Source organism: Cololabis saira, chromosome 10 (assembly GCF_033807715.1).
Source record: "Cololabis saira isolate AMF1-May2022 chromosome 10, fColSai1.1, whole genome shotgun sequence".
Classification (NCBI taxonomy): domain Eukaryota; kingdom Metazoa; phylum Chordata; class Actinopteri; order Beloniformes; family Belonidae; genus Cololabis; species Cololabis saira.
In genome coordinates, this window is record NC_084596.1 from 5,292,803 (window position 1) to 5,316,791 (window position 23,989).

The 23,989-nt window shown below is 44.0% G+C and overlaps 1 protein-coding gene across 2 annotated transcripts in view; it reads right to left on the bottom strand.

Annotated features, from left to right (window-relative positions):
* LOC133452314 (NACHT, LRR and PYD domains-containing protein 1a-like) overlaps positions 1-23,989 on the bottom strand; it is a 43,930-nt gene that overhangs the window by 17,798 nt on the left and 2,143 nt on the right. Inside the window, exons 4-16 of one of the 2 annotated variants that reach the window (XM_061731552.1) lie at positions 23,249-23,327; positions 22,060-22,270; positions 19,916-21,716; positions 19,448-19,621; positions 13,179-13,352; positions 12,240-12,410; positions 11,382-11,434; positions 6,136-6,179; positions 5,981-6,054; positions 5,568-5,782; positions 5,205-5,458; positions 3,806-3,934; positions 3,386-3,527 (exon numbers count right to left, since the gene is read on the bottom strand). In XM_061731552.1, coding sequence (XP_061587536.1) covers positions 3,386-3,527; positions 3,806-3,934; positions 5,205-5,458; positions 5,568-5,782; positions 5,981-6,054; positions 6,136-6,179; positions 11,382-11,434; positions 12,240-12,410; positions 13,179-13,352; positions 19,448-19,621; positions 19,916-21,716; positions 22,060-22,270; positions 23,249-23,327 — 3,521 coding nt within the window. The remainder of the gene's footprint in view (positions 1-3,385; positions 3,528-3,805; positions 3,935-5,204; positions 5,459-5,567; positions 5,783-5,980; positions 6,055-6,135; positions 6,180-11,381; positions 11,435-12,239; positions 12,411-13,178; positions 13,353-19,447; positions 19,622-19,915; positions 21,717-22,059; positions 22,271-23,248; positions 23,328-23,989) is intronic. The other variant, XM_061731553.1, reaches the window with a different exon arrangement.

Below are 23,989 nucleotides of genomic sequence, written 5' to 3' on the forward strand. Positions count from 1 at the left end.
GTTTTTTTTTTTTTTTTGCAAATTAAGCATTTGTTCTTTAAATTCTCTAAAAACCCAGGTAAATAAGGAAAAATATTCAAAAAGAGACCACCATGAAACGTACCAAGTTGAATATTTAGATCAGTACATAGCATGGTCAGTCCCATCGCTGAGGACCCTTTGCCTGAGGTGAATTAACAGCAAAGAGGATCGTAATAGTTTCACACGTTTTGGTACCTGCAGCCACCTATAGCCACCTGCAGCCCCCTATAGCCACCTGCAGCCCCCTATAGCCACCTGCAGCCACCTATAGCCACCTGCAGCCACCTATAGCCACCTGCAACCACCTATAGCCACCTGCAGCCACCTATAACCACCTGCAGCCACCTATAGCCACCTGCAGCCACCTATAGCCACCTGCAGCCACCTATAGCCACCTGCAGCCACCTATAGCCACCATCAACCACCTATAGCCACCATCAACCACCTATAGCCACCTGCAGCCACCTATAGCCACCTGCAGCCACCTATAGCCACCATCAACCACCTATAGCCACCTGCAGCCACCTATAGCCACCTGCAACCACCCATAGCCACCTGCAGCCACCCATAGCCACCTGCAGCCACCTATAGCCACCTGCAGCCACCTGCAGCCACCTGCAACCACCTATAGCCACCTGCAGCCACCTGCAGCCACCTATAGCCACCTTCAGCCACCTATAGCCACCTGCAACCACCTATAGCCACCTATAGCCACCTGCAGCCACCTATAGCAACCTGCAACCACCTATAGCCACCTGCAGCCACCTTCAGCCACCTATAGCCACCTGTAGCCACCTATAGCCACTTATAGCAACCTGCAGCCACCTATAGCCACCTATAGCCACCTGCAGCCACCTATAGCCACCTGCAGCCACCTATAGCAACCTGCAGCCACCCATAGCCACCTATAGCCACCTGCAGCCACCTATAGCCACCTATAGCAACCTGCAGCCACCTATAGCCACCTGCAACCACCTATAGCCACCTGCAGCCACCTATAGCCACCTGCAGCCACCTATAGCAACTTGCAGCCACCTGCAGCCACCTATAGCCACCTGCCGCCACCTATAGCCAGTTATAGCCACCTGCAGCCACTTATAGCCACCTGCAGCCACCTATAGCCACCTGCAGCCACCTATAGCCACCTATAGCCACCTATAGCAACCTGCAGCAACCTATAGCCACCTGCAGCCACCTATAGCAACCTGCAGCCACCTATAGCCACCTGCAACCACCTATAGCCACCTGCAACCACCTATAACCACCTACAGCCACCTATAGCCACCTGCAGCCACCTATAGCCACCTATAGCCAAATGCCGAAAATCGGGGCTGTTATGCACTGCAATGTGTACATGTCAGAGTGATGACCAATGTCCTTGTTTAAATGTGGAGTTGTAGTCCTCAAGCATACCAAGGCAATGGGTAACCAAATAACTTGGAAAAGGACTGCAAAAAGAAATACTAATCAAAATGAAATTCCAAAGACAAATGGCACACAAGCAAACTAGAAAGGTATAAAAACAATTTACCAAAACAGATGAAAGCAAAGCAATTCAGCTAGAAACATGAAAGAAAATATACAGAAACAAGATGTGATCTGTAGAACTGTTCAAGGGAAGTTTCATGTTTTTTTTCCCTATTCACTTAAATATTTCGATGTTTAAATTAAGAGCATTATGCTTTGTTTGCATAAAAAAATGAATTCTCAGACAACTTGCAATGGTGTTTTTCTTAATTATTATGTAATATGGAATACATCACATATCATATACACACTGGGAACATTTAAGAGTGATATTGACTGAATATTTATGTCAGCCTTAAAAATGACACAAATAATGCTTAATTTGACCTTAAACGTTGCATATATATATACATAAAAAGGCACTGAGCCTCCACTATATCCTTGCTCTGACCCTAGACTATAGATCTAGACACTTAATTCATCAACTTTGAATGCCTACTTACAAAAAAACTTGGGGAAAATGGTCCAACGACTGAGCAAGACAGGCATTTTGGCGGCCATTTTGATATGCAAATTAGAAGGTCAAAAACTCAAAATTTTGCTCGGGTACCGTTTTTTTTGGATTCAGCACCCTTGAAATAGGTAAAATAGGCCGGTTCCCGACTTGTACCCATAAATGCTCCTTACATTCACTTTTTGGGTACATCCCGTCTAGTCTATAACTATTGGCCGCACCAAATGTCAAAAGTCCACGCCGCTAATTATACGTAAATTTGTTACTTTATTTGATTTAAACTGAAGAGGCATATAAAGGTGTATTCCATTAAGATATTGAGACCTAATCTCTCAAATTAGCGTGTTAATTGCGATTAATTAATTACATGCATATTTAGTGCGTTTTTTTTTTTATACCGCTTAACAATTATTTCGAAATCTGTGTTTGTGCTTCACTTGTTAGGGGTGGAAAACACACTCAATTAGTCACACCTTGAAGTGGACATTGATTAGCTGTCACTGCGTCTGGGCTTGTTTAGCATAAGCTGGTATGCTCCCATTATATCTGGACAGGCCTGGGGGGTGGGGGGTAGCGGACTAGTGAAAATGGAGGAGCATGTGAAAGTTGTGGGTCCAGTGAGGGGAATTTACATTTCTAAACCCATTGATAAAGGTAGAGTGACATGTGTTCTGTTTTGTAAAGAATTTGCTTACCACGGAAGCAGCTCAATTTTAGCCTAAAGCTCCTTTCACATAGAATGCGGTTTACAAAGCGGCGGCAGCCGCTCTGCGCGTTCTATGTGAAAGCTCCTTAACACATAAACGCTGAGCACCCGGTCATGAGCGCAGCCACAGCTAACGTTAGCAGGAAAGATGTTAGATATTTATAGGCACAGCAATGCTATTCTCCAAACTAGACTCGAGGAGAGCACCCCGCACAGGCACACGTTTGGGGATGTTCGGGCTGGCGGATGTTCTTTCGTGGATGTAAATGGCTAGGACTGCATCTGTTCAAGTCTGTTAAAAAAATAATATATCAATGTTTTGATTTTGTCACTATAATGTAATGAATATAAAGGAAAACACCTCAAGTTTGTGGCTTTTTTCATCAATTTCTAGGTGAGATTAAGAAAGAGATTAATTAGATTAATTAATCACAGATCCTAATTAATTAATCCCTCAATTTTTTTAATCACTTGACAGCACTAATTTTAGTCATCATTGGCGGAAATGCAACTTTTTTACTTCAGCGTTGGATAGGTTGCAACTTCGACGCCGAACATAAATCCATAAATCAAGCTGCTAAAACAAGATTGTTATATCATTCTTCAATACTAAATTTACTTAACATTTTCTTTCTCATATTTCAGCTAGTATTCTTAGAAAATGAGTGAGTACTGACTTTCCCAAAATTCACAGATCCAGACCGGGTGATCGTTTGGTGAGGATTTTTTTCGAAGCTCAAGGCTGAATTGTCTGTCTGGATTCTCCATGTACACTTCATAGCAGTTTGGGTCTTGACTGTCGTACCTCAGAGTTATTTTCTGTGCAGACATAAGACACAAAAGCCAGAACAGTTAAACAAGTCCGATCGTCCAAGATGAGGGGGGATGACATCTACTGCCAATCCAGGAAGCAGGAACACAGGGAGGCACACGTCAAATACTGGAAATCTGCAACAAAAACCACAAACAAAACACAAAACCAACAAAACCAGCACGAGCAAACAGCAACGATCCTCACCTTGAGGAAACTTTCAGTATTTATAAAAGTGTGAAACACAGTTTAGGTGACGTCCACTGGTTTTGGATGCTGCACAAACCTCTGGTTGGACTCTCACAGTGTCCACAGTAGCGTTGAGGCTGAAGCCCTGATCCATCTCCAGGTACTCGTCTGGTCGATGCTTTTTGATTCTTTCAAATCTATTTAAGGATTCGCTCTTGTTTACTGCCTTTAAAAAAAACAAACAAAGAAAGTATGCTTTTACAGATTTTAAATGTTTAGTTCAATGTCTGTTAATGAGAAAGAGGTATTTGGTACCAAACACATTGGTGCCTACTTTAAGATGATAAACATGTTGGACTCAAAGGTTAATATTTAAGATGGCATTGACCATTTAGGACTTAGATCCATTTTAATACAAAATACAGTCCGACCTTTGTCTTGACATGTACATAACTGTCCTAAGACTTGCAATAATTAATGTATTACCCACATTTTCCCAAGTATAATTAAAACTGCTTAATAAACAACGTTACAATAAAAAACCTGAGTTCAAAATGTTTTAAAACCAACAGCCAGCTAGTGTATATTGATTATAAATGTGGACATTAATATTATTAGTTTTAGTCTAGAATAAAATGTAGATTAGAATCCAGATTAATATAAAACATATTGAGGACATTTATCAACTACACTGCCAGAAACTGAAAAAGCATCTGTTAGCTCTTTTCTGCTGTTTGTAAGCGCAAAAAAAATTTAAGTTAAAGAATGACCATTTTTATTCCTTTCTATTTTCATCAGTAATCAGATCAATACTCGGCTTTGTGTGTGAATATACTGTAGCCTCCAGTGACAAGGATGTACACACCATTGTTTATGTAATAATTGCTCGGGGGTCATGTTTGGGGTCTCTAGAAAGCACCTTAAGACAACTTGTGTTGTAGTAGACGCTATATAAATAAAATTGAATTGAACATGAAGGCATGAAGGCATCTGATTGGTTCTTTCCCCCCCTCCAAGCCTCTGGTCCTGGACCAATCCGTTTTATTCGGACCGAATGAAACGGATTGGTTAGAGTTTTTACAGGATTTAAGCTGGGAGCGGGAGGAGGGGGCGGGGCTTAGAGGAGGTGCCACTTTCAAATCTTGCTAGCTCTCAAACATTGCATACTATAACTTTAAGGAGGCTGCAGCAAAATCGACTCCAGGGAGGAGCCTCAGCATCTGCTGATGTCCATAGACTTGTTAACTGAAATTAATTTGCATCCACATATCTTAAATATATTAAAATATATCACATATATTAAAATGTCTAATGCCTAAATAGTAAATTTCATATCTCACAGATGTAAGTCCACATTTGGATCACATCCTGATTGTTTTATTACAAATTATTTGTGCACAGTGTACAAAGGCGAAATCATTCAAATAAAAGTTAAATTTTACCAAATACCTCTAAATCTGAGAATAAACATCATGTTTGGGTAGATGTTCAGTTACCTCTTGGAGACCAGGATCATGTGGAATCAGATAGAGGCGGAGCTTGAGGAACGTTGCGTGGGGTTGGTAGTATATCAACATGTCAGAGCTGACTTTCCTACGAAAGAAGTAGCTGACCAGGACCGCAAACAACGAGAAGTCCGGTTCCATTAACCTGACGTGTGATGGTGTGACCTCAGAGGCCGTCTCCAGAACTTCCCCACTCTCATTTATGTGTAGCACTTTAAAATTCTCTAATAAGTTGGGAATGTCATCTGCATGAAATACAAGAACAGATTTTGAGACAACAAGGTTTGAATCAGTTCTGAACGTAAATATTTAGAAATGTAAAGCATTTGCATTGGTATCTCCGTGTCGTCTCACCTATACAGACCCAGTGTGGCAGGAGCACCTCATTTATCTTCCCAGTGATGAGCGTGACGTCCATGAGGGGACCGGCAGGTGAGTATTGTCTGCTCTTCATCCTCTCCATGTGTCCCTCCCAAGAACGAAACTGGTACTTCAAGCCGACCCCCTCCTTACAAACCCATCGCAAACCAGAGACGCTGCACTCAAAGTGTCCTGCTGCAGACTGGAGTCTAAAATACGATTAAAGAACATGTCTGTGACTCAAGATGCATGGTTTCAATCTAGTGAGAACCTACGTTGATGATGTAGCGCTATCACTTATGTAAAAGAAGTTGTTTTTTCTTCTGTAAGTGAAACTGAAGATCAACGTTTCTCCAGCTGTTCCAGTTCGCTGCGCTTCAGTATTTATGACAAATTTCTTTTTTTACCTATAAGTCGTAGCCTCGCCTGCAGCTGTGTCGTTCACTTCTGGCTCCACTTTAGTCCAGATGCTGGATTTCTCCTGTAGAAAAAATAACTTACGGCTGTTTCATTTTGACAAATGAATCATTGAAGGATCAATAATTTGAACAAACAAACTTACCGTAACACTTGCATGACCCTCAGGCTCCAAACTGCTTGAGGCCCCTTGTTGAGACAGAGTTTGATTATGGTACACTGTCCACAGACATGCTACCTCTTAGACCCTACAGACCTCAGCTATCAGGTGAATTCAATTGAAATTTGATTCAAACATGAAACTGTAGTGAAAACAAAACAAAACAATAATAATTGCGTTTGTATCTTCTAGACTGGATTACTGTAATGTGTTGTTAGCAGGATGTCTAAGTAATTTGCTGAATAGGCTCCAGCTGATCCAAAATGCAGCCGCACGAGTACTGACAGGAATTAGCAGGAGAGACCACGTCTCTCCAGTGTTAGCGTCGCTCCATTGGCTACCTGGAAAATTCAGAATCCAATTTAAAATTTTATTACTTGCGTATAAAGCCCAAAACGGCTTAGCTCCGCATTATTTGCCAGACCTGATAGTGCCTTATGTTCCTGTCAGAGCTCTCCGTTCTCAGAGTGCAGGTTTACTCGTAGTTCCTAGAGTATCTAAATGTAGATTTGGAGGGCGGGCGTTCTGCTATCAGGCACCACTACTATGGAACCAACTTCCAATCTGGGTTAAGGAGGCTGACACCACCTCCACCTTTAAAACTAAACTTAAAACCTTTCTGTTTAGTAAAGCCTATAGTTAGTGTTTAGTAAACCTCTAGCTGGTGTTGGTAAATCCCTAGGTAGTGTAAACTTTAGTGTGTCAGAGTCGCTCCTGTAGTTTCTTGTGCTGGCCCCCCCTTCTCCTCCCTTTTTTTCTTTTGTCCATGTTGCAGCATCCTTTGCCGGACACCGGAACCTGCAGTGTGGGAGTGAGGGGGGCAGGGTAACGGCCCCTTTTGGGCGGGGGAGATGGTTCGTCCCTCAAGACTCCTCTCCTTGGCCCTGCCCCTCTTCAACCTTCCCCGACCCTGCACCCCAACCTGGGACTTGCTGATTGGGCCGGAGCTTCGGGAGCTGCTGCTGGCCTGTGGTCCCCACCCCTGGTCATCCCGTTGCTGCTTCCACCTGCCTGCTGTGCTGTTGACGTCCCTGACCCCAGTCTGGCCCTCGGCAGGAGGATCCCCCCTTACGAGCCTGGTCCTGCTCAAGGTTTCTTCCTCCTAAAGGGGAGTTTTTCTTGCCACTGTTTGGCTTAAGGTTTTTCTCCCACTATGGGAGTTTTTACCTGCCATTGTTTATGTAATAATTGCTCGGGGGTTTATGTTCATGTTCTGGGTCTCTGGAAAGCGTCTAGAGACAACTTTTGTTGTATTAGGCGCTATATAAATAAAATTGAATTGAAAATTGATTGAATTGAATAATCAATAATAATAAATAAATGTAAATAAGAAAAAAAAAGACAAAAATATAAATAAAAACATGCATCCATCATAAATAACATGCTCGAAAAGGAGTAGGAAGAAGTAAAAACGTATTAAATCGTACTCTCTAAACTCTATTTCATTATAATAAAAATTAATTTAATTTCTTCTTCCCCCCCCCCCCCCCACACACACACACACACACACACACACACCCACACACACACACACACACACACACACACACACACACACACACACACACGCCTGCTCGCAGTTTTGGGGGTCAGATAGTCACGGTAGCCTAGCCTAGCCTAGCTTGTTTTTCCTCTTGCAGATTTCTATTGTTCGTTGTACCTTTCCAAGTGTTTTTCGCGTCTTGGACTATATATATATATATATATATATATATATATATATATATAATTTAGGTTCTTACCAGCATGGTATTAACCATTAATATATATGCAGCCAAGGGAAAAAATAAGAAAAAAAAAACAACATTAAGACAAACTACACAAGTTTAAGCCTGATTGTGATAACAGTGTTGTTCCTGCAAAATCCATGATTTAATACCACATTTGTTTATTGTTTATTTGTTTATTGTTTATTTTTAATACCAAAGAGCGGAGTCAATTACCGGAGTCAAATTCCTTGTTGGACAATGTTCGAACCTGGCCAATAAAGCTGATTCTGATTCTGATTCTGATTCTGATTAAGATGTTTGGTGAAAGAGGTCAGAGTTGGAAGTTCACATATCGTGCTTGGTGTTGCATTCCAGGTTTAAAGGCACAAACAGAAAAAGTGGCTTGGACTAAAAGCACTTTTTCTAAAAGGAACTATCCAGTCGCCTCTAACACCAGCTCTGGTTAAGTTTGAATTTCTTTTCACAAATTCTTGTAGTGGGGGTGGTGCCTGGCTATGAAAGATTTTATAGATCAAAATAGCATCATTATATTTTATAATGTTGTTCCAGTTTAAGCTCCTCATGCTTTTTTAATATCTGACAGTGATGGTATGTTTTGGGTTTTTTGTACAATACTTTCAGGGCTTGTTTGTAAACTATTTCAATTTGTGTCAATAAGTGTTGTCTTACAGACATTGCCCAGCTTGTTATGCAGTAGGAGTGTGTGGTATGATCATGGTATCAAAATATAATTTTGCTGTCTCAGGAGTTAAGTTGTTCCTAATAAACCTGAAGTTGGACAAGTTAAATTTAATTCTGTTCACAGTTCGGGGAGGCCATGGAGGAAGACTTTTGGTCGGCCTCGAGGAAATTCTGGAGGACCATTCGACGCCTCAGAAGGGGGAAGCAGTACTCTGCCGGCACCGTTTATGGTGTGGGTGGGGAGCTGTTAACCTCGACTGGGGACATCGTCGGACGGTGGAAGGAATACTTCGAGGATCTCCTCAACCCGACTGACATGCCTTCCACTGAGGAAGCAGAGAGTGGGGACTCTGGGGCGTGCTCATCCATCACCCAAGCCGAGGTCACTGAGGTGGTTCATAAGCTCCTCAGTGGCACCGGGGGTGGATGAGATTCGCCCTGAGTACCTCAAGTCTCTGGATGTTGTAGGGATGTCTTGGTTGACACGCCTCTGCGACATTGCATGGAGGAAGGGGACAGTACCCGCTGGAGTGGCAAACCGGGGTGGTGGTACCCTCTGTTTAAAAAGGGGGACCGGAGAGTGTGTTCAACTACAGGGGGATCACACTTCTCAGCCTCCCCGGGAAGGTCTACTCCAGGGTACTGGAGAGGAGATTACGGGCCGATAGTCGAACCTCGGATTCAGGAGGAACAATGCGGTTTTCGTCCCGGTCGTGGAACACTGGACCAGCTCTACACCCTCCGCAGAGTGCTCGAGGGTTCATGGGAGTTTGCCCAACCAGTCTACATGTGTTTTGTGGATCTGGAGAAGGCATTTGACCGTGTCCCTCGTGCCATTCTGTGGGGGGTCAGTGAGTATGGAGTCCGGGGCCCTCTACTAAGGGCTGTCCGGTCTCTGTATGATCGAAGCAGGAGTCTGGTTCGCATTGCCGGCAATGTGAACCGGTAAGTCAGACTTGTTCCCGGTGCATGTTGGACTCCGGCAGGGCTGCCCTTTGTCACCGGCCCTGTTCATAATTTTTATGGACAGGATTTATAGGCGTAGCCAGGGGCTACGGAGGGGAGGGGATCCGGTTTGGGAACCACAGGATTTCATCTCTGCTTTTTGCAGATGATGTTGTCCTGTTGGCTTCATCGGACCGGGACCTTCAGTATGTGCTGGGGCGGTTTGCGGCCGAGTGCGACGCAGGGATGAGAATCAGCACCTCCAAAACCGAGGCCATGGTTCTCCATCGGAAAAGGGTGGCATGCCTTCTCCGGGTGGGGTGGTCCTGCCTCCGGTGGAGGAGTTCAAGTATCTCGGGGTCTTGTTCACAAGTGAGGGAACGATGGAGCGGGAGGTTAACAGACTGATCGGTGCAGTGTCCGCAGTTATGCGGTCGATGTACCGGACCGTCGTGGTGAAGAAGGAGCTGAGTCGAAAGGCGAAGCTCTCGATTTACCGGTCGATCTACACACCTACCCTCACGGATACAAGCGGCCGAGATGAGTTTCCTCCGCAGGGGTGTCTGGACGCTCCCTTAGAGATGAGTTTCCTCCCTTAGAGATGAGTTTCCTCCGCAGGGTGGCTGGACGCTCCCTTAGAGATAGGGTGAGGAGTTCGGTCACCCGGGAGGAGCTCGGAGTCGAGCCGCTGCTCCTTCACATTGAGAGGAGTCAGCTGAGGTGGCTTGGGCATCTGTACCGGATCCTCCTGGACGCCTCCCTAGGGAGGAGTTCCAGGCATGTCCCACCTCCCTAGGGGAGGTGTTCCAGGCATGTCCTTCCTCACTAGGGAGGTGTTCCAGGCATGTACCTCCTCCCTAGGAAGGAGTTCCAGGCATGTCCCACCGGGAAGAGACCCCGGGGTAGACCTAGGACACGCTGGAGAGACTATGTCTCTCAGCTGGCCTCGGAACGCCTCGGACTCCCCCCGGAAGAGATGGAGGAAGTGTCTGGGGCGAGGGAAGTCTGGGCATCCCTGCTGAGGCTGCTGCCCCCGCGACCCGGGAACGGACAAGCGGAAGAAGATGAGTGAGTGATGAGTGTTCACAGTCTTTTTTATCTGGTGTTCGAAAAGGAGTTAAAGGTCAAGAGTGATTCCTAGGTATTTAATGTCTTGCAACACCTCAATTTGTTTACCTTGTATATATATGTTGGAATTAATATCAGTGTTTACCCTTTTCGAGAAGTACATGCATACAGTTTTAGATACCTTTAAGTGCATTTGCAATTTCTCAAGCCAGTTGTACAGATTTGACATATAATCTGTCAGTTCTCTTGCAGCATACAGGACAGTATCATCAGCATACATTTGACAGGTGACATTCGAAAGACAGCAGCTTGGCAGATCATTTATAAATAAACTAAAAAGCAGCAGACTTAGGACAGACCCCTGTGGTACCCCAAGGTTGTTGTTTCGTGAAGTTGACTTGATGTTCTTTATCCTAACACACTGTGTTCTTGAGGAGATGTAGGATTTAATCCAGTTCAATGTATTTGGGGAGAGGTTAAAGTAAGACAGTTTAGTTAACTGTATCTGGTGATTAATGGTGTCAAAAGCTTTTCTAAGATCGATAAAAACAGCACCAATAACACCACCTGTATCCAGCTTTGATTTTATGTTTTCCAGGAAGAAACAGACAGCCGTCTCAGTAGAGCGGTGTTTTCTAAAGCCAAATTGCATCCTGTTAAGGGTTTATGGACTGTTGTTAAGAATCTGAAGGAGAGAACCAACAACAGTTATTATTGATCTGTCATTGATCATGGATGGAGTCATGAATAAGTGATGTGTCAGTGTGAAGATGGTTGAATGTGTGAATGAAAGAAAAACACACTTACACTTATACTTCCTCAGACCTGGTGTCAGCCATTGTTGTCCAGCAGGCTGCACCCTGGAAGGAGGAGGGGGGTCAGACCAGCTCAGTCTCTTTCAGGGCCGGGAGTGCCCAGTGGGCATAGTGGGCACTCCCGTGTCCTCTAAACAGCATCCCAACCTTGACAGGACGAGGGGGTGGGGGGGTGGGGGGTCAGACCAGCTCAGTCTCTCTCAGCAAACATGGACATTACATGGCTCTCACACACTGATGAAGGAACAGTCCAACACTTGGACAGATGCACTGCTCTGAAGTCTGTCCTGTGGTCGTCACCTTCCAGCACAGTTTCAACACATTGTTTTCATCTGGTTTCATCTCTGCTGAATCAGCAGCAGGAGGAGACCGTGTCATGGATGAGTGAAGGTGTAGTTGTTATTGGGCTGTGACGGGCCTGAAAACCACCCTGCTGTGGTTCTGGGGTGTTTACTGGGTCAAGAACGGCTCAGAGTTGTGAAGTGCATCTATCAGCTCTGCTGCAGCACCAGATGAGCTGCAGCAGCTCCGTCTGCTCAAAGATCTCTGCTCAGTGTTATAGAAAACATTCAGACATGATATGGTTTGTAACAAAAGGCCAACGGCTGTAAGGACTAGGCTGGAAAGAGAGATGTAAAAAACATGTAAATGCATATGCCAGGGTCACATCTCTTTTGTAATGTAAACCTTCCTCTAAGAGGACTAGCATCCACATGTCAGTGCAGGAATCTGTATTTTACTCTGTGTAATTCATAAAAAATTCCACAATAAAATCCAGACAGCCACAAAAATGATATCCACAATAACACCATGATGAGTCCAGCCCACTGATGTCCTTCTGTCTTCCTACCTGAGAGTGTGCAGTCTCCAGCGGGGATCCTCCAGTCTAGACAGAAGCTTCCCTGCTGACTCTCCTGGATGGTTGTAGCTCAGGTCCAGCTCTCTCAGGTGGGAGGGGTTGGAGGTCAGAGCTGAGACCAGAGAAGCACTTCCTTCCTCTGAGATCAGACAGCCTGACAACCTGCAGACACACAACACAGGTGTAACCCAGGTAGCCATGGTTACCACTCCTGTCTGTTCCTGACAGTCAAAGCTTTTAGTGATGTCACATCCCCCTCCACTTCCTCCTCAGTCCACTTCCTGCCAGCTAAATGTTTGGTGTGCTCAAGCAGTGTTAGCAGTGTTAGGTGTGCTGCCCGGCTGTGTGCCTAAGAGATTTCATTCCTATTCAGCGATGGCGAGCTTTCCCCAGTCCTGGAACTGAACCTGAGATTGAGCCTGGACTCTCCTCCCACAGTCCCCATCATGTGTGGTAGGCTTGTGCCTTCTCCCCAATAGGGAGAACCCCCCCCCAGTCCAAACCCCAGTCCCAACCTCTGCCCAAGCCCCAGTCCAAACCCCAGTCCCAAATCCTTAAGTCTGAACTGACTGACTGAACTGAACATTGAACATTGAACATTGAACAACTTAAAGGACCCCAGTTATTTTCAATAGTAATGCAAATGTGTTTTTTTGTTTGTTTGTTTAAATATTAATATGCATATTCAACTTGAAACGTTTCTGCCTCTGGTTGGTCATTCACACTATACACATTGAGCTCAGCAGCCAAACCTGGTTTTTCTAAACATTTTCACTAATTCTCATTAATGGTCAATTAGCCTATCAATTAAGTCGTTTCCATTGTGCTTGCTACACAGGTCTGCTGCAGGTCCTCTGCTCAAGTGTCCTGCTGCAGACACATTTAGCAGCATGTTCTCTGGACCTGGAGAAGACTTGAATGAATCCTGACCTGAGAGACTCCAGGTGACAGTGTGGACTCTCCAGTCCAGGACACAGCTGCTTCAGTCCAGAATCCTGCAGGTCGTTGTTACTCAGGTCCAGTTCTGTCAGACTGGAGGACTGAGAGCTGAGAACCGAGGACAGAAGTGGACAGATGCTCCCTGAGAGGCTACAGCCACTCAACCTGCAGAGGATATTAAAGAGAGATCATGACGTCATTTAGGAAAGTTTGTGTATAACATTCTATGTACAAGACAACTCAAAGGACTTAAAATAAAAACATTTAAAAAAATGACTTGAAAATTTAAGAACTTAAATGCAGTAATTAAAGACAGACATAAGTCAATAAAAAGTTTTTCAACTTGACTTAAGGCTACAGAGAGTTTCAGCATCCCTGCACCAGACAAAACACCAGAAACTCTACAGAAAATTATCATTTTTTTCATACACAGACAGTCATTTGCTGAGGTGAACATCATCAGGTAAAAAGAAAAACTAGTTCATGCGTTTGTATCTTCTAGACTAGATTACTGTAATGTGCTATTAGCAGGATGTCCAAGTAATTTGCTGAATAGGCTCCAGCTGATCCAAAATGCAGCCGCACGAGTACTGACAGGAATTAGCAGGAGAGACCACGTCTCTCCAGTGTTAGCGTCGCTCCATTGGCTACCCGTAAAATTCAGAATCCAATTTAAAATTGTATTACTTGCGTATAAAGCCCAAAACGGCTCAGCTCTGCATTATTTGCAAGACCTGATAGTGCCTTATGTTCCTGGCAGAGCTCTCCGTTCTCGGAGTGCAGGTTTAGTCGTAGTTCCTAGAGTATCTAAATGTAGATTTGGAGGGTGGGCGTTCTGCTATCAGGCACCATTACTATGGAACAAACTTCCAATCTGGGTTAAGGAGGCTGACACCACCTCCACCTTTAAAACTAAACTTAAAACCTTTCTGTTTAGTAAAGCCTATAGTTAGTGTTTAGTAAACCTCTAGCTGGTGTTGGTAAATCTCTAGGTAGTGTAAACTCTAGTGTGTTAGAGTCAGTAGTCATAGTTGCAGCTATAGAACAAGACTATAATAGTTAGTCTCAAATATAGCTTGGTGGTAGATATGCTGCTATAGGCCTATGCTCCAGGGGGGCACCGACATGATCCGCTGGGCGGTGCCTCTCACCCTTCTTCTCCTCTCCTCTTCCCTTCCTCTCTTCTCCTTTTCCATTTTTATTTATCATAAGTATCTCATAGCTATCGTTTTTGTCCATCGCTCCTGTAGTTTCTTGTGGTGGCCCCCCTTTTCTTCTCTTTTGTGCATGTTTGCAGGGACTGGCCAGGGAGAAAAGGAAAGTGGAATTCAACGGGTCCCGCATCTACTTCAATCCGGATCTCAGCGCCGACTTGGCAAGACGACACAAGAGCTTCGCCGGCATCAAACGTGAGCTCCGTGAACGTAAGATCAAGTACTTTGTCAGATATCCATGCACATTGTGTGTCTCCACTGATGGCAAAGAACAGCGCTTTAATTGTCCTAAGATGGCAAGGGCTGCCCTAATATCAGCACCGAACTCTCCTGATAGTATGTGTTAGTGGTTGAAGCTTGCTGGCCCCGTGTAGGTTAGCGCTGGGTTAGCCTTCAGCTGCTAACCTGTATCGTGCCGGTGGCTTGAGTTGGTGGACAACAGTGGCTGATTGACTCTTCTTCTGAATCTTCTTCTCATCTTCTCTTCTTTTGTTTTAGTTTTTGCTTTAAATGGGGACTATTAGTGATGCTTTGCTATATTTGTGTTTATATACTGGCTGTTGTGTTGATCGGGAGGCATTTGTCTTCCACATTGTTGTTTGTTTACTTCTGACTGTCGCAGAACAAATGCGTCACTTCCCCTATAGACGTTTGTGAGAGGACCTCGTGGTTGTAATGGGTAGGCCATGATGCTGCCTGTGCATAATTATTTTTTTATTCTCTTTTTCTCACTGCAGATATTGTAGTTCTTTGTTTGTTTGGTTTTTGTTTATGTTTTTCTCTGCAGGCTACGATTATGTATGAACATGGGAGTGTGTATTTTTTTTTTTTTTTTTTTTTTTTTTTCTCTTCTTTCTCTTCTCTCCCTTTCTCTGTAAGCAGACAGAGCATTTTGAGTCCATAGTGAATCTTTACTGGTATGCCCTGGGCTATAGAACCCATGGAACCTGATGCTACCTGGGTTAAAGCTTGGGCATCCTCTATTGATTTGTCTTTTTATTTTTTTGTTTTTTGTTGTGAGTGTATGTTTTGTGTGTGTTTTATGTGTGTTTTGACTTACTGCAACCTCATTTTAGTGTTAATTATTTTGTTTGGTGACGGCATTGATAGCATCAAAAAATACAATGGATGATATTAAAGGATTAAAAGTGATTCACTTAAATATTAGAAGTCTTGTACCTAAGATTGATTTACTGCGTGCGTGGGTTTATTTGCACAAACCAAGTATCATTACACTTTCTGAAACATTTCTGAACAGTGACATCTCTGATAACGAAATCAGCATAACAAATTATTTATTATATAGGGCAGATAGACTCACTAGGCATGGAGGGGTGGCTATTTATGTTTCCGTCGACATGGTATCTGAACTTATTACTCCCTCTATTGCTCCACAGGGTTTTGAGTCGGTTTTTGTTAAAATTGTTTTACATACTAATAAGAGTTTACACATAGACAGTATATATAGACCACCCTCTTCTCCAGTGGACTCTTTCAAAAATTTGATTTCAACTATTACATCCATATCTGCCATGAATTAACTAATTTTACTGGGTGATTTCAATAGAAATTGGCTAGATAAGTCATCCGACACAATTAAAAGGAAATTCATTGGCATAAATCTTACCCAGCTAATAAATGAACCAACACGGGTCACCAAAAAAACAAATTCTCTACTGGACTGGATATTGGTCTCACATCCTGACAGGATTATTAAATCTGGAGTTATGTCAGACTGCTTTAGCGATCACTCGATCATTTACTGTATATGGAAAATTAAGCTCCCCAAATCACCACCAAAGCTGATCAAGATCAGGCAACACAGGAAAATGGATCCAGAATTATTTTGTAACGATTTAATTAATATAAATTGGGACCGTTTTCAGTTGATACCCAACGTTCAGGATGCCTGGGACTATTTTTTCACTGAATATAACGAAGTGCTGGATAAACATGCTCCGTGGAAGATGATCAAGGTCAGAGGTCAACATCTTCCCTGGATTACCCCAGAACTTATTAGTCTCTTCAGGCAGAGAGACAAAGCATGGTCGGTTTATCGGAAATCGAGAAATAATGCTGACTGGGAAGTGTACAGACAACTTAGAAATCAGAGTAAAATTAAAACTCGTAATGCCAAGTCTAATTATTATAATGAATGTTTGAACTCTGAATTCAAAAATCCAAAACAATTTTGGCGGAAGATGAAATCAATTACAAATGATAAAGAAAAGCATATAAGTAACAAACTAAGAATTGATGGTAATATTTTGCATGATGCTTTATCCGTTGCCCAAGCATTTAATCAGCATTTTTCTTCTGTCTGTTCTACTCTTCTTCCTGTCTCGAAAACCAATGAATGGTTTGGCAGCACTTCACCTGCTGTCAGTTCATCTTTTTCATTCAGAAAAATCATGCCAACCGAAGTACTGAATGCTATTAAAGAATCCAATGGTAATAGTAGCGCTGGACTTGATGGACTAGAAAATAGATATATTAAATTAGCTGCCAATGTTCTTATGTATCCTCTCGCGGATCTGTTCAATCTTTCATTTTCATCAAATGAATTACCTATCATCTGGAAACTGGCACGAATCACACCGCTCCACAAAGCTGGTGATATTCTTGACTGTAATAATTATAGACCCATATCTATTATTTGTTCAATTGCAAAAATCTTTGAAAAACTGGTCCATTCTCAACTCACAGATTATCTCAAGATTAATAATATTCTATCACCTGCTCAATCTGGCTTCAGATCCAATCATTCAACAACCACTGCATTGCTGAAAATAACAAATGACATCTTCACTGCTGCAGGCAATGGTGAAGTCACTGGTGCAATATTTATTGACCTAACCAAAGCGTTTGATTTTGTTGACCGGTATTTGTTATTAGATAAACTGTACAATATAGGTCTATCTAAAAATGCAATTCTGTGGTTTAGTGCGTTTCTTCACAATAGAAAACAATGTGTTGTTTTAGATGGCAAATTTTCTGATTGTCTGATCCAGGAAAGAGGAGTGCCACAAGGTTCCACCTTGGGACCCCTTCTGTTTTCTATATATGTTAATGATTTACCATGCATCTTCAATAATTCTTCCGTACAACTGTATGCTGATGACACGGTCATCTATACATCAAAATCTGACCCACTGGAAGTGCAGGCCATTCTTCAATCTGACTTTAATAGACTTGAAGACTGGCTCTCGTGCAACAAATTACTTCTTAACAAAAATAAATCTGTCACTATGATCTTTGGTTCCAACTTGAAATTGAAATCTATATCAAGTTCAATGTCTATATTCTGTAAAGATGGCACATTTCTGCAGAAGGTCGATAAATTTAAATATCTTGGTGTATGGATGGATCCCACCTTGTCATTTAAATCACATATTGAAAGTATTGTACGGAAAGTGAATTGTCGAATGAACATGTTACATAGATCCAGAAAATGTTTCACAAATCGTGTTAGAAAGAGACTGGTTGTGCAACTGATCCTTCCGATATTTGATTATTGTGATGTTGTTTACTTTTCCTCTTCTAAATGTGTTTTAGCTCCTCTTAACAAAGTGTACAATAGAATCTGCAGATTTATACTGGACTGTCCTTATCATACTCACCATTGCTCAATGTACCAGTCTCTTCACTTCCCCTCTCTTCATACTCGACGACAGACACACTGGTTTCAATTTATATTTAAATGTATTCATTATGATTACCCGCCTTATTTAAAACAGTATTTTTTACAACTTACATCTAATTATCAAACCAGGCAATCTATTTATCCTTACTTTGCAGTGCCTCACAATAGGAAATCAGTGGGTACAAAAGCATTCAAGTTCAAAGGCCCAAACGACTGGAACCATCTACCTGTAGTTATCAGATCATCGCAATCATTAATCTGTTTTAATCAAGTCCTATCCACCTACCTCGAAACACCCTGCTCCTGCTTTCACTAACTCTGTCACCATATTTCTTTTCATATTTTTTTTTAAATATTTTTTTATATTTTTTATTTTTTCTTATTTAATATTTGTTCAAACTCTGGTTGCAATCTTGTCGAAGTGATTTTTGTATATGTCTGTCTTGTTTTTTTTTTTTTTTTTTTTTTTTTTTTTTTTGTTTTGTTTGATTGTTTGTTTATGTTTTGTTTCCCTGTCTGTATTGTATTGTATTGTCTTGTCTCCTTTCACTGTATTGTGCTGAATTGTGTTATGTCTTGATGTTTTTTGTGTAGGACCCCCTCGTAAACGAGTTGTTACAACTCAAGGGGCTTATCCTACTAGAAATAAACAACTTCAACTACTTGCAGGCCAGAGCTTCAGGAGCTGTGTGCTGGCCTGCGGTCCCGGTACACCCCCCCCCAATCATCCCGTTGCTGCTTCCACCTGCCTGCGCCCCCCCCCCCCCCCCCCCCCGCCGCTCCGGTCATTGCGTTGCTGCTTCCACCTGTTGCGGTACACCCCCCTCTGGTTATCCCGTTGCTGCTTCCACCTGCCTGATGTGTGCTGCTGACGTCCCCGACTCCCCCAGTCTGGCCTTCGGCAGGACGGTCCCCCCTTATGGTCCAGGTCCTGCTCAAGGTTTCTTCCCTCCTAAAGGGGAGTTTTTCTTGCCACTGTTTGGCTTAAGGTTTTTCTCCCACTAGGGGAGTTTTTACCTGCCATTGTTTATGTAATAATTACTCGGGGGTTTATGTTCATGTTCAGGGTCTCTGGAAAACGTCTAGAGACAACATTTGTTGTATTAGACGCTATACAAAGGTTTGCCAGGTTTGTCACGTTCATATTCTGGTTCTTGGATCCTACTCAGAGGCACTTTTTGTTAATAATTCACTTTTTTGGAATTCCTGTCTCCTGGTCTCCTGCATCTGGGTCCTATCCACCCCACTTTTTGACAATTAATGATAATGTTGTAATTCAGTTGATGATTCTGATGAGACCCCAGAGAAACTGCTGTGAAAGGTCAGCAGCTAACGGGAATCTAATAAAACATCCAAACAAACAGTTGTAAGGGTCACCAGTCAGACACTTGGTGGACTCTGACCTGAGAGACTCCAGTTTACAGTGTGGACTCTCCAGTCCAGGACACAGATTCTCCAGTCCTGAATCATGCAGGTGGTTGTAGCTAAGGTCCAATTCTGTCAGACTGGAGGACTGAGAGCTGAGAACTGAGGACAGAAGTGGACAGATGTCCTCTGAGAGGTTACAACCACTCAACCTGCAGAGGGGATTAAAGAGAAATGATGAAGTCATTTAAAAGTTGATAATGTCATTTAACAAATAAATAAATGATATGTGAATGAATGCTGATTATTTCAACTAATCATCAAGTATTGATCATTTTGATAGCTCTGTTTCTCTTCTCTGCATGTAAAGTTTCCTGAGATGAATCATTGAGGAGAACTGGTCCCACATGAACCTGAACTTAGTTGAACAGTGAATTTAACTGGTTTCCTCCAAGAACACAACATGTGACTGTAACTAAAACAGATGTGTCCGTGTTTGTCCTTACACAGCTTTCTTGGAGGCTTTGACCACCGGCAGCAGCCTCCGTAGAACCTCCTCTGAAGCTGAGTATTTCTTCAGGTCAAACACCTCCAGATCTTCTTCTGATGACAGTAGGATGAAGACCAGAGCCGACCACTGAGCATGAGACAGTTTTTCTGTGGAGAGTCGTTCAAACTTCAGGGACTCTTGGACCTCCTCCACCAGAGAACCATCGTTCAGTTCATTCAGACAGTGGAACAGGTTGATGCTTCTCTCTGCAGGCAGATCCCGATCATTGATCTTCTCCTTTATGTATTTAACTGTTTCCTGATTGTTCTGTGATCTTCTTTGTTTTGGTTCCAGCAGACCTCGTAGGAGAATCTGATTGGTCTCCAGTGAAAGACCCAGGAGGAAGCGCAGGAACAAGTCCAGGTGTCCGTTTGGACTCTGTAAGGCCTTGTCCACAGCACTCTGATGGAGCTTAGTCACAGCTCTTTTTTTAAACCACCAGAAGATGTTCTTTTGTTCCTCCAGCAGGTTGACTCCAGAGCTGATGAAGGTCTGATGGACATGAAGAGCAGCCAGAAACTCCTGGACACTCAGATGGATGAAGCAGAAGACATGGTCCTGGTACAGGCCGCTCTCCTCTCTAAAGATCTGGGTGAACACTCCTGAGTACACTGAAGCCTCTCTGACATCGATGCCACACTCTCTCAGGTCTGGTTCATAGAAGATCAGGTTTCCTTTCTGCAGCTGCTCAAAAGCCAGTTTTCCCAGAGACTTGATCATCTTCCTGCTCTCTGGACTCCAGTGTGGATCCGTCCCAGCTCCTCCGTCATACATGACCCTCTTCAGTTTGGCCTGGACCACCAGGAAGTGGATGTACATCTCAGTCAGGGTCTTGGGCAGCTTCCCTCCCTTTCTGGTTTCCAGAACGTTCTCCAGGACGTTCTCCAGGACCGTAGCAGTGATCCAGCAGAAGACTGGGATGCAGCACATGATGTGGAGGCTCCGGGATGTCTTGATGTGGGAGATGATCTTGCTGGTCTGCTCCTCATCTCTGGACCTCTTCCTGAAGTATTCCTCCTTCTGTGGGTCAGTGAATCCTCTGACCTCCGTCACCATGTCAACACACTCAGGAGGGATCTGATTGGCTGCTGCGGGCCGTGTGGTGATCCAGAGACGAGCAGAAGGAAGCAGGTTCCCCCTGATGAGGTTTGTCAGCAGCACGTCCACTGAGGTGGACCTTCTGGGGTCACTGACGATTGTAGAGTTGGGGAAGTCCAGAGGAAGTCGACTCTCATCCAGACCGTCAAAGATGAACACGACCTGGAATTTTTCAAAGTTGCAGATTCCTTTGGTTTCACTGAAGAAACCATGAACTAGTTCCACCAAGCTGAACTTCTCCTCTCTCAGCACATTCAGCTGTCTGAAGGTGAATGGAAGCAGTAACTGGATGTCCTGGTTGGTTCTGCCTTCAGCCCAGTCCAGAGTGAACTTCTGTGTTAGGACTGTTTTCCCGATGCCGGCCACTCCCTTCGTCATCACCGTTCTGATGGGTCCTCCTCTTCCAGGTGGGAGTTTAAAGATGTCTTCCTGTCTGATGGCTGTTTCTGCTCTGTCTGGTTTCCTGGAAGCTGCTTCAATCTGTCTGACTTCATGTTCATCGTTGACCTCTCCGGTCCCTCCCTCTGTGATGTAGAGCTCTGTGTAGATCTGCTCCAGAAGGGTTGGGTTTCCTGCTTTAACAATCCCCTCAAACACACACTGGGACTTCTTCTTCAGCTTAGACTTCAGCCGCTTTTTACAAACTGCAGCAAAAGAACCTAAATAAAAGTGGAAAAAAGAAACCACTTAGTGTTTATAAAGTTCAACTTAATTCTCAAAAAGAATCAGGATGTGAACCGACACTGATAAACTCTAACATTTCGATGAGCTGTACAATATTGAGTAGAATCACTTTTACCACCAAAACACCTCTGAACATTCAGGACGTGGAAGTAACAAGAACATTTGGGGTCCTGGAGTTGCTACTGTGTAGCAACTCCATGTAGCAACATGGCACCATGTAGGGGCGAATGTTGCGGCTGATCTGTGAATGTTGTTCATCTCCTGAGGCATTCTGGGTCATTTATCCAGCAGCTTAAATGTTCAGAGAAATCCTCTTACTTCTCTGCAGACGCTCAGCCAGCTCCTCCTGCTTCATTCTCCTCAGGAAGTTCACTGTTATCTTCAAAAACGCCTCTCTGCTGCTCCTCCTCTGCTCTTCATCCTCACCCTGCAACAGATGATCTAGGGATTCTGGGTAATCTGGACTCAGAACCTTCTGGATCTTCTTCAGCTCGTCCTTCACAAACATGACGATGTTGTCCTCCAGCAGCTGGAACAGAAGACCACATGAAGGACACAACCAGACTGAAACCATGGAGACAAACATCAGGTCCATGAGGGACAGACTGACAGTCCACTGGTCTCCAGAGACCAGCATGGATACAAACATCAGGTCCATGATGGACAGACTGACAGTCCACTGGTCTCCAGAGAACAGCATGGAGACAAACATCAGACCCATGTTGGACAGACTGACAGTCCACTGGTCTCCAGAGACCAGCATGGAGACAAACATCAGGTCCATGTTGGACAGACTGACAGTCCACTGGTCTCCAGAGACCAGCATGGAGACAAACATCAGGTCCATGATGGACAGACTGACAGTCCACTGGTCTCCAGAGACCTGCATGGAGACAAACATCAGGTCCATGTTGGACAGACTGACAGTCCACTGGTCTCCAGAGACCAGCATGGAGACAAACATCAGGTCCATGATGGACAGACTGACAGTCCACTGGTCTCTAGAGACCAGCATGGAGACAAACATCAGGTCCATGATGGACAGACTGACAGTCCACTGGTCTCCAGAGACCAGCATGGAGACAAACATCAGGTCCATGATGGACAGACTGACAGTCCACTGGTCTCCAGAGACCTGCATGGAGACAAACATCAGGTCCATGTTGGACAGACTGACAGTCCACTGGTCTCCAGAGACCAGCATGGAGACAAACATCAGGTCCATGATGGACAGACTGACAGTCCACTGGTCTCCAGAGACCAGCATGGAGACAAACATCAGGTCCATGATGGACAGACTGACAGTCCACTGGTCTCCAGAGACCAGCATGGAGACAAACATCAGGTCCATGATGGACAGACTGACAGTCCACTGGTCTCCAGAGACCAGCATGGAGACAAACATCAGGTCCATGATGGACAGACTGACAGTCCACTGGTCTCCAGAGACCAGCATGCAGATGGACATCAGGACAGATGGAGAAGCAGTTGTTGTTCATGTACAGACCTGAAAGACGGAGTCCAGCTGGGTCTGAGGCTGCTGGACAGACGGACCGCTGGGGGACTCTGAGCTCTGCTGGTCCACTCTGTGGAGGAACCAGGAAGAATTAGCTCACATCATGTCTGTCCTCACAGAGACAAACACCAGCTGAAGGTCCATGAAGTCCTGTTTGGATGAGGACAGTCCATCAGAGGACTGGTGGTGCTGAAGGTTTACTAGTCCTGCTGATCCAACGAGAACGTACATGTGACCTCAGTGAGAGCTCTGCTCATTCACACGTTCACAAGATCCAGTTCTGCTCCAAGAAAAGTTATGAGATTAAGAAGACGGACAACTAATGGAGACAAGAAGCAGCTGAGGGACTCTGGATCATCATCAGGATCAGTAAGAGGAACTCTGGACCATCAGGATCAGTAAGAGGAACTCTGGACCATCATCAGGATCAGTAAGAGGAACTCTGGACCATCATCAGGATCAGTAAGAGGAACTCTGGATCATCATCAGGATCAGTAAGAGGAACTCTGGACCATCAGGATCAGTAAGAGGAACTCTGGACCATCATCAGGATCAGTAAGAGGAACTCTGGACCATCATCAGGATCAGTAAGAGGAACTCTGGACCATCATCAGGACCAGTAAGAGGAACTCTGGACCATCATCAGTAAGAGGAACTCTGAACCAATCATCAGGATCAGTAAGAGGAACTCTGGACCATCATCAGGATCAGTAAGAGGAACTCTGGATCATC